The following is an 18,866-nucleotide window of genomic DNA, read 5'->3' as shown; positions in this document are numbered from 1 at the left end:
GCAATGCCAAATTGTTTTGAGGACACAGTAATTTCAATGTTCAGTGTGTAAACTTTTGAATTTGAAGAAAGCAATTAAAAATATACACGTCATTATTCTGGGATTCAACAAATAAGAATAATTTTGGATATCACAACTGTGCTAAAATAGGAAAGTTTAGTCCAATTACTCCTGGCTCAAAATATACTGTACATTTGGGTCTGGGCTTTATATATATATATATATATATATATATATATATATATATATATATATATATATATATATATATCAGATTTTGTGGCACTGTCTGCCAACATCTCCGGGTAAACAGTTAAAAAAAGGGGGGAGGAAAAAATGGCGACATGTTTATAATTGAAAGAAACAGTGAAAAATCAGACACGTTTTAAATACACGTTTTTTTATTTGTCCAATGTTTACTTCCACACCTTTTGTATCAATAACCTGATTGGTTTCAGCTTTCTTTCGTTGGCCTCATTTTACAAAACAGGTGTCATGTAACTGGAAAACTATCCGGCGACTGCCATGAAACCCGAAGAAGAAGAAGAAGAAACTGGAAAATCACAGGTGTAGACCAGCCGCCCTTCACCTGTATGCCGGTTACCTGTTTGTAGCCTCAGTCAGAAGGGCGTGGCATCAGGAGTGGAATTTCACTTCCTGCTGTTTTTCAGGTGAATCACCTGAGAAATGTCGTCGTTGTGTGAGTCGTAGACAGCCGAGGTTCGTGTTTGTTAGTTTGACTTCTTTCTCTTTTTTTTCCCCTGTTTGGAGCCAGTGGATCAGATTCAGTGGAAGTGTAGGCTACCTCTAGGTGACTACCAGGAAGTGGGGCTAATTTAGTCACCGAGTCTGTGCGTGTTCCAACCCCTTGGCGGACAAAAAAAAAAAACTCATTTTCAAATAGACCTGCCATTTCCTTTCTTCTCTATTCGACTTCGCGTTCCCTGGAGACGACTTCTGGTTTTTATTTTTATTTTTGAGGGACAGTCTGAGAATGAATTTATTTAGTGGATGGCAGTCCGCGGCGCTCATACTTCTCGTCGGCATCTTACGCTCCACCAGCGGCCAGGAGAACGCGAACACCTGCCAGGGCGAGTTCGAGAATGGCAAAGACAACTTCGTGCTGGACACCGATGAGTCGGTGAAAGAGGGGGCCACGTTTCTGTCGTCGCCGCCGGTGTCGCAGGCCGCGGACTGCCAGGCCTCCTGCTGCAGGGAGCCGAGGTGCAACGTCGCCCTGATGCAGAGAGGTCCCGGGGAGGATGGCGCCGTCGTCTCCTGCTTTCTCTTCGACTGCTTGTACAAGAAGAAATACGCCTGTCGCTTCGTCGCCAAGTTGGGATACTTCAACTTCATCCGGAACACTGTTTACCAGACTTACCTCAAAATGGACTTGGCTCCAAGTAAGCTCTTGTCAAATCCCATCAGCAATCCTTAGAAATGCGTGTTGTTATTTTTTTTTTCCTGGTTGGATTTTCTAATCATTAACCTGTTATAGGGAATACTGAACAACTGGTGATTAACTTTAGTCTTAAAATACACAACATACATTGGTTGGATAAGTTTAAGATCAAAATCGGATGAGTATTTTTTTCCCCCAGTATAAATGTTATATTAAAACAATGCACGACATAATTATGCAACCGTATTGTACCGGAGGTTGTTGATTGGGAATAAGTGCCGGGTTGTCACGACAAGAAGAGAAGCGCGTCTATCCAACTTGAGGTGTGCTGGGTTTCAAATTAGAAAAAAAAATGACACTTGTTTAACTAATTTTAAATATCTGCGTATCGACTACAACCACACTATTTCAAATTATTTGTTACTTGAAATACTGTTGTTAGTGTGTTGAAAACAAAACGTTACACGATGAGGCAAACATTTTCCAAGCGAAAAGTAAATGCATGGCTTTTCCCCCTTTTGTGCTTAAAACTAAATGTTGCCTGATTTTTCTTGCCATGTAAAAAAAAAAAAACAACGTATAAAGAGATAAAGTCACTGGGAAACAGAACAGATAGGCCTGTTTTTGTTTTCAACTTGCTGTAAGGGTCAGCGCTTCATCCTTTGACGTCACGGTCCCAATTTGGGAAGGGGAGGGGGTGGGGGCATGTTTTCACAAGTTCACAATCAGTGGAAACGCCAACAGGCGGTTGCTCAGGGTGGCATTAGAAAGGGGGCGGATGAGCATGTGATTACAAAATATATCCTGTAAACTGTGCTCTGAAAACACATTATTTTGCCTTTTATGTGTATGCATTGATACGTGGTTTCTGTGGGATTGCTCTGTACTTTAGTGGCCTGACAATATTCACAATACATGGGGAAAAATAAATTTTTAAAAACTCATCCACATATCATCAAAATTCTAGAAATATGGTTGTTTTAGAACATCCTCCATTTAGTATGAATTGGGAGGAATGTTAGGAGCTTACTGCTTTAAAAAAAAAAAAAAAAAAGCTGAAGAACCATATGGTCAGATTCAGACATACTTTAATGATCCCAGGGGGAAATTACTTGAGGATGGCAAAGAAACGTATGTGCATTAGTTTCAAATAGTTGTTCTTGTCACAGTCAAAGTAAGGAAATTTAAAAATTTGTCACGCTGTCAGAACTAGAACAGGTTCTTTTGCTACCTCCTCTCTGCTTGCGATGAGGATTTCAGATTAAGGGCAGAAAGTCTGTTTTGCATGTCCACACATGTCAAGAAGCGAGTAGCTGCTGAGAAAGTCATCCTCCGCTATTTCTGCCTATTTAATTGCCTCCTAGTGTTGAAACTGATGTTGTCATCCTTAATGTATTTTATCTTTTATTTCTTGTCTTAACAGGAGAAGCGGACTCTCCACCAGTGGCCGACGCAGGTCAGGACCTGGTCGTGCAGCCGAAGGAGAGTGTGACACTGAACGGTTTCCAGAGCATAGATGATGGGAAGATTGAGATTTTTAAATGGAAAATGCTCACGGATTATCCTTATGCTAAAATCGAGGTGCGGAAAACAATGTTGATTGCAACTGGATCTTGCTATACAAAATATAATCTATATCTTACCTTACCAACATTACGGAGACCAACGACAGGAAACTTAACATTGTCCTCTGTCTTTTTTGTAGGAAACAGCCTTTCCTGACCAGATCATTGTGTCCAATCTAACATCTGGGAAGTACGCCTTTGAGCTGACGGTCACCGACAACAGCGGTCAGTCGGACAGCACCACGATCACTGTCCTGGTACTTACCGCTGAGCAGTCTGAGCGTGAGTTTTCCCCTCTTCGGTCCAAATGAACAAGAACAGTTGCTGGTTGTTTTTGCCCGTTGGCCATTTTGTAACTCTGTAGTTTTGCTTTTTTCATACAAGAATTAGAACTGTCTATTTAGGGTAGGTTTTACACCAACCATGTGTTCATTCAAGCATGTTCATCCATAGCAGGCGTGTTCATTCATACGTGCCATGGTTATATGGGTCCAATGAATAATGTCTTCATTAGAAGCTACCTGGGAGCTGCGAGTATGGGTATGCTCCTTGAGTAAGGACTAAATCCCCGGGGAACGTTTACCTGGAAGATTTGGTCGGGTTTCAGAGGTTGCTAACTCTCTTTGTTGATCTGTTGAGCAATTCCTCCCGTCCTGCCTCTCGTTTTATGTTGAAATTCCTGTGGGTATGGAAGAATGACGTTCCAATGGTCTTAATAGTCTAAACAACCCAGAGTTCCCAAACGTTTCCGCTTGCATTATTCAGCTGTTGTTGCCACAGCTTTTTCCGTCTGTGTCGAGATGGAAGGATCTTTTCCCGGCAGCTTGATTTATCAGTTTTTCTGGTTGTGATTTGCATGATGTGGTTGGCCGAAGGATCTCATGTTAGTTGGAACCGAACGAGTTTAGACACGCTCAACATACAATAAGGAAGCAGAGATAAGAGTTTGGCCCGATGAGATGGTTTCACAGTAACCTGTCATTGTACACACACAAGGGGGGGGGGGAGGAGCAGTTGTGACAGCTGTTGGTAGGATGCCATCTTTAGCATGAAAAAACTGCCAATTAACCAAGGTACTTCCATTGAAACAGGTTGTGTTTTGGTATTGCAGTCAGTGTGTTTTACTGCTCCTCTGATACTATCTCTCCACCCCCAACCCAACAAAACTCGTCTGTCTGGTTTCAGGTTGTTACACAAGACTTCTGTCATTGCTGTTGTGAGAATTGACTGAAGGTGATCTGAAGTCTTTAATCTTCTATATAACCTTATACCTCCGTTTTTAAGTCCTTATTAAAAAAAAAATCCTCATTGTATCTAATGTTAAACATGTCACTCAGCGCTGCAAATATGAATTATTCATGTATCAGTACGGCTACTTAAGATGAGAACTAACAGTTGAAAAGGTAAATTGTCCTTCTTAAATAACCTGTTAGCATTTCTCTGAAATGTATCACTGAAAGCTACTATTTAACCACATTAACATAAGCATTAACCACACTGAGATGACGTCAAACAACTGTTACCTACATTTTATTTTTCGTTTTTTGGACCACTGTATGTTTTCTAGTTTACCTTATGCGTGCCAAGCAGTTTCACAAAGAACAGATGGGGACTCTGCAACCTCAAAGGAACATTACCCCACGTCTGGCTCTGGTTTTGGGGAAGTGTCACTAGTCAGTCACGCGTACTGAATTTTTCTCAGCCTTTCTTTTGACGTCGAGAGAAGAAAAAAAAAAAGAAGCTATAAATACATGCAAATCTCAATGAATCAGATGTGCATTTAGTATGTGATTTGATTTAAAAACAATCCAAGCTCCTAAAGAGATTTACTACACATAGTGATGTTATTTTAAATCTTTACTACCCGAAACATTGATTTAAAAACAAATGGAATACTGTGTAAAGATTGAACCACGGCAAACCCTCCTATCCGTCCAATGCGATGGAAAATTGCGTCGTAGAAGTTAGATCTGGTCGAAGTGAAAGGGGAAGGGGAGGCCGGCAAGCGGTTTTCTGCAGCTTTATTGCGTAGCTCCGACCAAGGAGACCCCTGGTCTATTTTGGTCGGAGTTACGCAGCATTTTGACAAAAAATCCACGAGTCTGACAGGAAGAGAGACACAAAACGTCCGTTTTGGGGCAAATGCAAAATAAAATCTCAAAACCGCAAGATAAACAGAATTCAATTTCCAGCCGGTTTCATCCCCATATAGGTCCACCCGGAAAACACACAACTCAATAAATAATCAATAAAACATTTCAATAAAATGTGTACTTACCCGTGGTAGGAGCTCAGAAGTACAATAAATGGATAAGAAAATTAAACAGCAATATTCTTTTAAGCTTGTTGGAGCAGCAAAGGCAGCTTTATGCTGTTTATGCGGGCAAAATTTCTGGAATCTGCAGTAAATACTCTCACAAGACTGTTCAATCTCGGGAATCTGGTACTCCATAGATGGAGTGTCTACACAGTCAGTAGATGAGGGAAAAAAATCTGTACAGATCCGAACTTAAAGTCATATGAATCGGATGGATTGGTGTGTTGCAGCCTTAAGCTTAAAAAAGTTAAGTATGGCTATGAATTACTGCATCAGTGTAACATAACATGGAGGTGATTAGCCTGAGGAACTCCTGAGGTATTAAGAGGTCCAAATTGCTTTAATACAGGCACCTTGGGTTGTTAAGGCTGGTGTCTTTCATCTTCCTTTTGACAAAACTCCATAGATTCGTTATGGCAGTGGGTCTTAAATGTTTTAGAACAACTCCCAGAAATGTCCAACTTGACATTTTAAAACAAGACATCAACAGGAGTTGGACATTTTACCACTGGTGTGTTTTGTCACAAAAAAGAAGGGGAATATAATGTTCCGATTTAATTGCATGTTTTTGAAGAACTCGTTCCAAGTTTTTAGCTGAAAAATGAGCAGGAAGGACTCCTGCGTTCTAAATTGAAATCCAAAATGACCACCGTTGGTTTGAAATACAGTGATAGCCAACTGCACTGATAAACAATTTATTTGTGCGTCTGGTAGTTTGAATTCTATTATCTTATTTCATTTAAAATATTGTTTGTTTGTGAGACAGGCTTTTTAAGAATTCTAAACCCTTATTCGCTTCCATTGCTAACAATAGTGAGCTTGGTCATGAAACAGACCAAACTGGTCAATTCCGTACGTTTTACAACTTGCTAATGGAATGAGTTAAGTGTTTATGCTCTTGTTATACTTCCGATGTCAAACGGACTAAAGCTGATGACCATTTGCAATCGTTCTGGGTTCACATTCTTAAGAGTTAATGAAATATTCTGCACTGCTCACTGCTTCACCTCTAAGTAGTATCTGTTTGTACTCGTTTATTGGGGATGTTTTGGCTTTCACCTAATTGGTTTTAGAATTGCGTTGTAAATACTTAATACCAAACTTCTCCTGAGTGCCACTGGAGGCAGTCCAAGTAACACCAGTGAGAAACAGTTTGCGAATAATGGCTCATTAGGGTTTAGGTCGGGCGAGCTTGACTGTCAGTCAGATGTTTGTGATGTCAGTGTCAAAAAGTCAGGACTAGGTCCCCGTTTTCCAGTTCTGCTGGAAAAAGAAATTGACAGTTCATGACTTGAAAGACTTGAACGTGAATTTCATTTTTAAACCTTTGAATTGGTAGTTATTCTTGTTGCTGATGCACCCTTACTGTAACTCCCTCCAATTCGAATAATGGACACAAGGCGTTCTTTGTGTTTACTGGCATTTAATCAGACACAGGTGTCATCAATTATGCAGTGAGAACTGTACAAAACATAGAATAATCAACATTCAATAAGGCATTCTCATGGAGAATAAACAGAGTAATTGTAACAATATAAACTTTCCTGAATTAGTAGGTTGACACCCTTGTGTAAGATTTAGAGACATGTGACTAGTTAACTTAACAGATATCACAAACATATTCCTTTATAGAAACACAAAATAAACTTTGTTTACCTCATTGGCCGCACTAAGTTGAAGGGGTTAATAAAAATGCATCTTACAGCACCATCTTCTTCAGGAATGTGCAAAACCAAAAATCTTCCTTGCAAACGTCATGGACAGGGGAAAAATCCAGTGTGTTGCCCTCTACCGAATCTAGCGTGTATTTAAACTATCGATCCGACCAGAAACAACCCACTGAACATTGGTTCCACCCTGGAAAGTTAACAGATATTCCAAATGTGCATTTTTACCCTCAGTTGTCGATTTTTATTAAATCAACATTGTTTTTTAACATATTTATTGCAAATTAAAACTATGAAATTAACTTAAACAACATAACTGCTCTTGATGGCAGTTACACTTACTATGACACTTTTTCCTTCCGCTCAACTTTCCTCTGGTATGCTTGGGCGTTCAGTACTCTTCTTCAGTACAGTCCTTCTGGAGGGTCAGGTCAATGGTGCTCTCCATGATTGTGTTATTTATAAGATGGCCATGCCATTTTAATCCTGTGCAAAATCATTGTTTGAGAAGCAGAACTTTGGGTTTTCATTAGCTGTAAAACACATCGTCACAATTAACAGAAGTATATGGATGTTTGATATTAACCTAATTCAGGTGTTTCACCTTTATTAATGAATGACAAAAAATGTGTTTTTTTTTATAGTCTTGTTTATTAAGAAGTACCTGTTCTCGGAGTTCTTTCCTTTTGTGAGTAAAATATATTGATTAGAGACTTTATGGTGTCAGTGAACAACTTGTGCATGTTTTAATCTTGTCCTCTGTCTTTAAATTTTGTCCCCCACCCCCTCCTCCAGACCACTGCATGGCTCCAAAGAAAATTGGCCCATGTCGTGGTGCGTTCCCACGCTGGCATTACAATGCTGCCTCAGGGCAGTGCGAGAAGTTCATGTTTGGGGGTTGTCTGCCGAATAAGAACAACTACATTAATGAGAAGGAATGCAGTGACGCCTGCCATGGCACAGGTAATGAGCTTTTTCCCTTAAGTATTACTAATATAATATATTTATCAAATACAAGGCCTCTTCATAACCATAAAGATAGAAAAACTCAAGTAAAATTAAACCCTTCTATAACTGGGGGAATTCAGTAGATTCAACTCAATTTCAATTTTATTTAAATAACACCAGTTCACAACACGTCATCTCAAGGCAAGGCAAGTTTATTTATATAGCAGTCTTCAGTAACGATGATTTAAAGTGCTGTACAGGAACAAAACAAACAAAAAAACAGGAAAGAAAAGGATTACAGAGACTGAGGGAAAACCTTACAGAGACAAGCACATTGCACTTATTGACTGAATGCTGAAAAAGACTTTTGTTCAGCTTTATTCAATGCCAGATTCAGAGCTGTGAGAATCATGAAGGTTCCCAGTTAAGACCAAATGTCAAGTAATGCTTGAACTAACGTCTGCCCGAATGAAGCTGGTCTAAAACTAGAACAACTTGCTGATGAAAGGGGACAGGTTGTGTAGATGTGTTTTAAAATCATTGGCAAAGTTAGAAAAAACAACTTGGATTTGGAAACTTTTGCAATGTTATGTCAATACCTTTTCAACAAATGTAGCTGCTCAAATCCACATCATAATGTCTCCTAAATTTCATGAACATCCTTTCCTCCACACATTTTAGAAATATTCATATTCATCTTTCTTTCATTTGAATACTTTGATTAACTGAAAAAAGCCATAATAGATGTTGATTAAGGGCAATAAAGTTTAACTGGACAGCAAAATACATTAGTGTCTTTTACATTGTCTAAATTGGGCCACTCAGATCAATATTTGACATTAGTCGCCTTTATTTCGCTACAAACCTCAGCAAGAAGAACTTTTTATACTGTTTATATTACAGAGTTATTGTTTGTAATGGCTAGAATGTTTTTTTGAGGGGATTTCTTTTTGTTATTTTTTTTTATACAGGTGTTGAAGCAAGTGTTCGTGGTCTGCCTGTTCCAATTCCTACAGGTGGGTGCATACTTTTTTTTAGCAGGTATTTTTGTTACAACAGGAATGCAAATAATAGATATACTGTGTAATAGATGTGCAAATGCAAAGTTAGACATTTTAATATTTTATTAAGTGTTTTCTTAGTCTGATTTCCTGACTATTACTTTTAGGTTAATTTGTTTCAGTGTGTTTTGGGCACAGGGCTATTAGTAATATTCTAACATTATATGATGGCCCCAACTGATTATTGTCTGTGTGTTTTGTGTGCCCCAGTAGAAAAGTGTGGTACTCCATGTACTCCTGAGCAGTTTACCTGTGGTAATGGCTGCTGTTTGGATCAAGGACTGCAATGCGACGATACTCCGCAATGCACTGATGGGTCAGACGAGGCAAACTGCGAAGATCGTGAGTGCTTGCTATGCAAACTAGTCCTGGTTTTCATGTTGGCTAATTTAAATAAATGTTTTGGAGGTTTGTTTTTGTAGTTGTTGTTGCTGTTTTATTTGGAAAACTTGCTAACATGAATTATGTTCCGTGTGTTTGTCAGTGCCACGCAAATTTCGCATTCTGCTCAACATACCAGTGGAGGAAAAGAAAGGTGTTTTTGATTTTTTTCTTTCCCTGTTGTTGACCTCTGCCTTACTAATCTACTTTCCTTCATCCTGAATTATTCTTAATATGTCACAGATCTATTATTTCTCTTTGTGTTTTGAACTTATACATTTTGTAAATTTTGTTTTTCTTTCAATTACAGTGCGCTGTACTCACCACCCGGAAACAGGAAGTTGCCGGGACAGTTTCTCAAAGTGGTACTACGACCCCCAGACCAAGAAATGTCACCTCTTTAACTACGGAGGCTGTGGGGGAAACGACAACAAATTTGACTCCGAGGACGCCTGTAACACATTTTGCGATGGGGTGACTGGTGAGTTTGTTTTTAAGCTGAAACTGGATTGACTTTACAGTTTTCCCAGGCTCAAAGAATTACTGTATATGCAAAAAAAAAATATACCAAAATCATTTCTACCTCTTTAGATCTTTAATCTGTCATATTGTGCTCTTATTTATTATAACCAACTTGGAATATATTAAAGTTTTGATATTTCTTTATTTTTATTATAGGCCATGCTTAATTTATTTTATTTATTTATTTATTTTTACAACTTCTCTATACAGAAAAGGACGTCTTTGAAGTACGAGAACCATCTGAAAATAATAAAAATAAACGTATCGGTGATGACGATACAGGTAAATTACCTTTTTTTTTTTTTTCTTTTTTTTTCTCTTTCCTCAATATTGTTAAACTAAGGCAACTTGGAGAGGAATTACTACAATAATTTCCATAAAGTGTCGTTAATATATTGGAACTTAGAGGCTTCAGCATTTCTCATGTTTTATATACCAGGCCAGTATGATTAAAAAGCAGGACGCTTCAGCACATTTTCAACTTATTCTACTTAAAAGAATAGACATTTACAGCGTTGTCAAAAGCTGCAAGTGGCTCTTTGGTCCACCCATAATGGCTTCTAATAACTATGACTAAATAAATCCAAAAAAGTACCAGTAATAATTTTTTAGATCAATTTTTCTTGCCATTACCATAGAAACTGTATGCTTTTTTTCCCCACAAATATCAGTGTTCTCTTTTTGGAAAGGTTTAATGTTCTTTGTTATTTTAAAACGTAAAAATATACATAAAATTGTGTTTAACAAATTTCCTTCAGATATTTAGAGATATTTATCAAACCAGTTTGGTTAGTCCTTTTTCCGAACTGCCATTTAACCATTGCAGCTTCACGTGATTTATTTATTTATTTTGGTTGGACTGGGGCCAAAAATTTGATTTCAAAGTTTCCAGATCCCTGATCAAAGTCATCTCCATTTACGCGGAATCCAATTGGGCTTGAATCGCTTTCAGAATGATCCAATTAATTCCAGTACATCCTGGTGTCGATCTCCAGTGGTCAATGGCTGAGAGGCGGTGTAACTTCCAGTCCAGTCATATATGCCCAATCTGGCTCAGTGGCATACAATCCCATTTCTAATTATAATCTAATACAGTCAGATGCATTTGACCCTGCAGCAATCCCCCCTTATGGTGTTCATTTTGTTTACTAAAACTCTTACTGTACTGATTAAATATTAAAAGTAAATCCATCCACAAGTTTATATGTTGGCTAGTTAAAACTACAGAAAATGTTGACTAAAATATACTAAGCTCGAATTGACTAAAATGGCCACAGTTGACACAAATGTGACTCAGTCTGAATTAAAATGGTCTCTTGATTCAGTGTCAAAACTAATGCATCCTGAACATCTGTCACTGTGGTGACAATGGAGTAAAAATTAATTCCTTTAACTAAAAGAAACCTCTAGCAGAACTAGGCTCAGTGTAAGAGGCCATTGGCTGCAACACACTGGAGGAAAGGAAAACACTCAACCACTGGTCCAAGAGGTGGTAGCTGTAGCTCCTTCGATGGATTCATCTAGAAAAGAAAAAACAAAGTGGAAACAAGAAAATTCGAAATAAATCAACACGTACACTCACAAGCCACTATAATAAAGGTGCATACCAACACTATTTTACTTTTTTTTTTTTATGTCAGCAGCTCACTCTGGTTGCATACAAAGTTTTTGTTTTTTTTTATGAAAGATTATAACGTCCTGCTGACATATTAGTTGTTATTTTGGTGTTTTATACTTTGTTTTTCATCTGTTGCTCTGTTGGTAAATAAAGCCTTTTTTTTGTTTATTTACGATATTAACAGAAGTACGTACTCCACATGTGCAGCAGGGGTTAAAACAGGGAAGCGGCTAACAGCTATTAGCATCTCCCAGCAAATCAATAAAGAATGTTCCAAGATCTAGTTAAAAAAAAAAAAGTGTAAAAAAAAAATGATTCCACGAGGAAAAAGACTGGAATGTCGCTGGGAATACAGTATGAACGTTGGTGTTCACTGATTCAAACGCTAAACCTGCTGATTGCTCAGATTTGACCGCAGTGTTGACTAAAGTGAGTAAATGTTCTCATATGAGGCTCTTAAAGTTGCTGTAGATCGTTATATTTAATTAATAACGGTTGGTCTTCGATCACGCCGAGCTGCTGCTTTCCTGCGAGGCATTGCAGAAGGTCAGGCTTGGTCTGGCATATTTTACAAGTGATTTATAAATTAAGCAAACTGGCATTATGATAGTTATGCGATACTGTTGCTAGATGTCGCTACATCTGTTTTTACATGTTAATCGCACCCGAGGGCAAATAATTTTTAGGCTCAAAAAGGACCATTAAAACACTATCAAGATAGATGCTTTGTGGATATAACCTTATTTTATCATGATCAAATGTTTTTTGGTCTTTTTTTTTTTTTTTTTTTACATAAGCATATTACTAGATTATTTACCTTTAAGTACAACTTGCTTGCCATATTGGTCCCTGCTTGTGCCTTACAGCCTTCCTTAAATCTTCATGGCATAGATTCAACACAGTGGTGGAAACTTTACTCAGACATTTTTGTCCATACTGAGATGACATCGTCAGGCTGTTGTTGAGAATCTCCAGTTCAGTTCCACAATGTCACAAATCTGCTCTAGAAACAAGTTTTTGTGCTTCGTGATATAATACATTGGTACCAACCATAATTATGTCGCAGCAGAATAGAAATTGAGGTGCACTGGACCAGGCAAAAACAATTTTTCTCTCCAATTGGTTAGTGTCAGTTTGCTCATTTTGGCCTCAGTTTCCTGTTTTTGCCTAACAGGAGGTACGCAGCATGTGATCTTCTGCTGAGATTGTATTTTGCACATCTTTGTTGTAAAGAGTGTTTGTTTGTTTTTTAGCTACTCTTGCCTTTCTGTAGTCTTGACCAAGTCTTTCCATTCTCCTGACATTAACAATGCATTTACGTCTCCATACTGGATATTTTCACTTTTCTTTTGGACCATTTATGTTGTGCTTAAAATACCAACAATCAATCCACATAGAAAGTTACCTGAATCTTCATCTCCCCCATTCGGAGGCTCGGTTTGAACTTCAGTCTTCTTCACCACATCGTAATGCGCTGAGTTGCTGTCATCTGATTGGCTGATTGTTTTATAATTTGTTCACAAAAACAATTAAACAGGCATTCCCATTTGTAACTAATTTATATTCCCTTTTTTTCCACTTGTCCTTGTAACTCTACTTGTAGCTCTACTTTGCAAAGTTTTTCTGATAGACATACCACAGTTTTGTGCTTAAATTAGAGTTGGTTTGCCATGTGGCTACTAGAAAGGCCGCTATACATTAAACATTTAATTCCAATGCTTTAAGAAGGGGGGTAATAGGGATGGCATTTCATCTAGAAAAAAATGCTATTTTTAGATATAAATGCAAAAACCTGAGACACTCGTGCAGCATTTAAGCTTCCAATTTAGTTGTTTTTTTTCCCCCTCCAGTAATGTGTCTCCTGTCTCTTACCTTCAAAAACATGTTCATCAGTTTTGATGTCAAAGGTCGAAGCTGACTCGGCATTCTTTTCCAGTTCATCAAGTTGCACAGAACAGCCATATATTGTTTCGTTTTAACAGGATATTTGTTTCATCTTTGAACAGGTATCCTTGCCATAGCTATCGTCCTGGGTGTAGCCGTCCTCGTTCTCATTGGCGTCGTGGGATACTGCTTCATAAAGAAAGCTAGGACTCCCAAACACCATCAGGTGCCTGTTCGCGACAATGCCCTGGTCTACAACAGCACCACCAAACCCATCTGAACCCACCTTTTGTTCAGCTTTGCTCCCATTCCCGTTGTCACAAACAAGCTATATCTGAGGCAGAACAGGTTGTTTTTTGTTGTTTTTTTTAAGTCTATGTAGATGTATTTTAAAGAGGATGTACACAGAAAGTAGAAAGTCTTTGATGAAATGTGATTTGTTGCTTCAAATGCTGCAAACTATTGGAATGAATTGGCAAAATAAGTTTTAAGATCAGGTTAAGTGCGGTGGACTGTTTCTGTTGTGAAGGCAGAAACCTTTCCTTTGAAATATAGGAATTGTTTTTATTTTTTACAGCTCTAATTGACTGTCTTCTTTTGTGTTTATTGTGTAGCCCTACGTCTCCATCGAGCTTTAGTTTAAACAAGTGTTTTGCTTTCTCTTACAACAAAATCTAAGTGATCTTGTTTATATCTAAACCTATGATGTTAACATGTTGTGTATTCTTCAGTTTAATTACCCTCATTTCTTTTACGCACTGTTGTTACATTCCAATTGAATTTCACCTACATGCAAAATATTGTACATAATTATAGTTTAGTAAATGAACAATTTTTTGGAGGTAATTTTATTGACTTATTTTAAAATGTCAATTTTTATTAGCAAATGTATATTTTGTTTATCTTTACTGTTTAAAATATTAAACTTCTGATGCATTTGTATATATAACTTGATGTGGGCTTCTTTAGCTTTACCTGTACTCTGTTGTTCATCTTCAATAAAACAATGTAGACCCATATTATTTTGAAATTATTTTTGTGGAAAAAAAATACATTGTTGTCTTGTCTAGAAAATCTCTAAACTTTTTTTTTTTTTTGTATTTATGTGGGTTTATACACCTTCCCTTTTATATCTTCAATCACCTGATGCAAAGTTTCAGTTTATGGCAAATTTGGTAAATCTGATATCAGTCTGCTGATCTCAGACCTGTGGTGTTACTCCTCTGAGAAACAACAAAATGTGTAAAAGCAGTTATATGACTTGCTGTATATATTTCTTCTAACATCTTCATTTAGTATAGGTTTTATAGCCTATGAGGGGAAAAGACTAAATCAGGCTTCTGATCTCCTAAAATAGCTCCAATCTCAAAAACCTATTTGGTTTATGTGAAAGCTATTTTATGAATCTTTAAACCAGTGTCTTAACTGAATTGACCAATCATTTACATAGAAGCCATTTTTTTTTTCTGGTCCAAGTATCAGAGGTCGATCGTGAGGTGCCACCAATGATGTTCCTGTGTGAGAGAATAAAGCAATACATTTTTAGGGATCCAACTTTTTTTTTTTTATTAAACTCATAATTCATTGAAACAATTCCATGTAAGAATTTCCCAAAAGCTGATCAGTCATTACTTATTCAAGACTGACTAACGCATTCATCTGCACAGGTTAAATCCACTGTGTGAAAGCATTTAAAGTAAACGCCTCTTTAAAAAGTAGAAATGCTTGTTGTTGCAACTACACATTCCAACAAAATTTGTCTCCTGCATTTAACCCATCGTGGAGCAGCGGGCAGCTTTATAGCTGCTCAGAGAGCAATTTGGGGTTAAGGATCTTGCTCAGGAACCCCCGGTGGCAATCTGTAAGGTTTGAACCAGGAACCTGCAGCCTTCGCAGGATGCAACCGTCCGGCTCTAACCACTAGGTCACCACACCCACTCTTAAGTATTCTAGCACATAATTTGACTTCTCACACCAGAATATAGTCATAATAATAATAAAAAAGTACACACCTCAACCTCAGGCGTTCTTAGTTATACACAAGCTCTTTCATTAAGGCTTCATTGCTGTTTAATAAAAAAACATGTTGCAATCTTCAGATTATAATGGAATTGTTTTTTTGGCCTGGTAACGATAGGATCATTTTTGTGCACTATAGAATCTTTTTCAACCATAATTGTAAACCTGATGAAAACAGCAGGTCTACTGAGTGAATAGGCCAATGAATCTGGAATTAATAATGTCACCCAGTTAGATAAAAAAAAAAAAAAAAAATTTCAGATTAAAAGTAACATGAAATTACTTCTAATAAACTTCCTTCGGTGCATCAAACTGGAGAGATGCAGTTTAAGAACAATCCACAAAGAATAAAAACTGCCATAAGTACAGCTTAATCTTCACTTTTAGAGATTATTCTGTCTTGACTGTCTTTTAGCCTTGGGCCCAACAACCTTTTTGCATTTGGGTGAGTGATGTTGGCAAACATTTTCTGGACCTCACTGTAATATATTATCTCTCCATCTTCTGGTTATAACACCAAGCTAGTTCATCAGAGGCAGATTTCAAACAAGTTGTTTACATAACTTTTTTCATCCATCTGTTATACTTTTCTTCACACTGACCTGCAGCCTCTTTCAACCTTTTCACTGACTTCTTTTCAATTCAGAGAATAAGGTCATAGATCAGCAACTACAACGTCTGAGCTATTTAAACCCATTTAACTTTTATATAAGGCAGTTACTCTGACTGAAATTGCCTTAAATGTTAGGCTATTGCTACAGTCTTTAGCTAATAAAATAATTGAAAGGGTAGCATTTCCTCTATTTTCTCTTTGTAAATATTTATCTACTACTTTGAACAAAATCAGCTCAATGCAAAACGTAAAGGGTTCATAACTGAGTGTTTACATAAACTGCTTTAATGTGTTTGAGATCAAACTTTATAGTAGTAGTTCGCTTCGGGCTTCATCCTCAGACAGACTTATCTGGATTTGTACTTAATCATGACACCACATAAAAAGACCATAAAGTAGCAGCTGCAGCTGGTAGGATATTAACCACTTATAAGTTTTTCAAAGAGCCTCGAGTTTACATTTATGAGCCATACCTGCAGGCCCCCTACAGGCCATGGGATAGAATAACAGGCTGAAAAACATTTAGAAGTGATTTTTGGAGTGTTTTTAATTATCATTATGGTCAATGTATAGCGCATAGTGATCAAAATTAGAAACGTTAGCATATGTATTATTATTATTATTATTATTATTATTATTATTATTATAGTTACTGCAGCGTGTGAACTCAGTATATTTTATTTTTTGTCTAACATAGTTCAGTCAAGCTGGCATCCGGAATGCAGTCGAAACAAGATTTATTTTTTATTTTTTTCACAATGTCAAGTCAAATTTATATTTCCCTAGAATCACCAGCAGATGGCGACACAGATCTGCTTAACGCGGACCCGGGTTAGAAACGTATTTCAGTATAAAATCTTACAAATGAAAACTCTTTCAACAGTAATATTTTTTAAATCAATGGTCTGAGCTTTTCTTTTTTATCAGAGGCATTTCAAACAGAAGATGTAATGCAATTCATATAATGAAGCAACCTTCCATACAAGCGCTAAAGCTACCCTTCCCACCCATTCTGCTGACCTGGCTCTTACACCTGTCATTTGCATAGTCACATTTATTGGGTTTTAGAAAAGCAGAATGGCTAACATGCATTGAGCTTGTTCAAAACTGTTTTATAAAAATAAAGAAAATATGGGGTCCAATAACCAAGTATTTAGCTTAGCAAAATGAAAAGTTTCTGTTATTTGAAAAACAAACACATAAAATAAACTGCAATACAACCTTCCCAGGGCACTATACAAAAAACGCAACCCAATCAATTTGCAGAACTTTACATTCAATTCAGTTCAATTGTATAGACAGAGTCAATGTCAAGGCCAGTTAAATCCTAGTTATTAAACTTTACAGTCAAGTTCAATTAAATGTGACACTCCCGAATGAGCGTGTTGTGACAGTGGACAGTCGATTGCATCAAGTCGTTAACTTTACAGCAATCCCTCATACAGAGGAAAGGAAAACTCCCTTTCAAGTGGAAGAAATCTTGTAATTTCAATACATTTCAAATGTTTTTTTGGATATTTCACTGATTATACCTCAAACAAGAAGGCAAATACTGTCAATTCCATCACTGTAAAGCAATGATTCTCTAACAGTACGAATACCACTGTTGATACATTGGCTTGTAATTTTGACTTCAGGCGACCGGCTTGGTGACATTTTCCTGAAGCTTGGATGTTTTGATTTAAAACGAAACCCTTTGTTAAACTGCATTCTCTAGCCAATTACAAAGTGCAAATGGAGGCAAACATGTTGCGTTTTTGTTTTCTTGTCCTTTTAAAGATGAAATCTAAACAGGTGAGAAAGATTATAACTGTTATGGTAATTGTAATTTCTCAAGAAACAGTGCATGTTGGTGGCGTACAGCACGCAACCCATGTTTGGGGGCCTACGTCCTCGATCTGTCCATTTCCAGTTTCGGTCACAGCCTGTTGACCTACGGCACGTCTCCTCCCCCTCTCTCTCAACCACATTTCTTGTCAGCTTCTTGTCAAATTAAGGCCACTAGCGCAAAAAAGAAAACAAAGAAAACATCGATTTAAGAGAATAAAGAAGTCCTGACTTGATTTTTTGTTTTGGGATGTTAAAATGGATCTGTCCAGGGTGTACCCGGCCTCTCGCCCATTAACAGCTGGAGATAGGCAATAGCACCCCTCACGACCCCACAGGGGATAAGCGTGTTGGAAGAGGGATGGATGGATGAATGTTGAAATGAAATGGAAATTGTTTCAAAAATGGGTGAGCATAAATTAAAACCTGGTTTGACTTTTGTTTCATGTTTAAAATACTAGAAGCATAAAATCACCAGCCTGTATGCAGAATCCCCCTTCTCATGCACCCACAATAAGGTATGAAATCAGATTTGATCTTCTTTTGTTTGTGTTTCTTTGTCCATGCATTTAGATATGCATGCTTTTTTTTTAAGAAAGAGAATGAAAATTTCATAATTTCTAATATGTGTTTGGAGGATTGACAGTATGTTCAGTGTGATGTAATCCAGTTCAAATCTGTGATAAACTACTTTGGATTTTGGGATAGATCCAGTTTAATGCAAAAAAACAACAATAACTACAACAAAAACAGAGAGAGAAACAAATGTTTCCGTCTAGGGATCTCAAATCAGAAACCAACTTTGGTGTCATTAGTCAGCAACACTGCCACCCCACCCTGCATGGCGCCCTGAGCGGTGAGTCACGATCTGCATTAAAAACTACCACTGTCACCAGCAGACTGAAATGAAAAATGTAGCCTGATAACATTTTTGATAAAATGTCTCTATTTTAATTGTTTTTATAGATCTAGATTAGCTTTGCTGTAAAAAAAAATAAAAAATAGGATTGCAATCACAGTTCATGGTGATAATTACGTCTGG

At 37.4% G+C, this 18,866-nt stretch overlaps 1 protein-coding gene across 2 annotated transcripts; it reads left to right on the top strand.

The window, feature by feature from the left end:
* The first annotated feature begins 588 nt into the window (after nt 1–588).
* On the top strand, nt 589–14,384 carry spint1a (serine peptidase inhibitor, Kunitz type 1 a). Of its 2 annotated transcripts, none has more exons than XM_036150688.1 (10): nt 589–1,403; nt 2,826–2,983; nt 3,108–3,249; nt 7,747–7,914; nt 8,871–8,915; nt 9,171–9,302; nt 9,445–9,495; nt 9,652–9,822; nt 10,074–10,145; nt 13,488–14,384. In XM_036150688.1, the coding sequence occupies exons 1-10, from the start codon at nt 995–997 to the stop codon at nt 13,643–13,645; spliced, it is 1,506 nt and encodes a 501-aa protein (XP_036006581.1). In that variant the 5' UTR covers nt 589–994; the 3' UTR covers nt 13,646–14,384. The 2 variants fall into 2 exon arrangements, with proteins under 2 accessions (XP_036006581.1, XP_036006582.1); XM_036150689.1 differs by having other exon boundaries at nt 591–1,403; nt 9,174–9,302.
* The last annotated feature ends 4,482 nt before the right edge of the window (nt 14,385–18,866 follow it).

The sequence above is a fragment of the Fundulus heteroclitus genome, chromosome 19, assembly GCF_011125445.2.
Source record: "Fundulus heteroclitus isolate FHET01 chromosome 19, MU-UCD_Fhet_4.1, whole genome shotgun sequence".
Classification (NCBI taxonomy): domain Eukaryota; kingdom Metazoa; phylum Chordata; class Actinopteri; order Cyprinodontiformes; family Fundulidae; genus Fundulus; species Fundulus heteroclitus.
The sequence above is the reverse complement of the archived record's forward strand: the minus strand, read 5'-3'. Positions and strand labels throughout refer to the sequence as shown.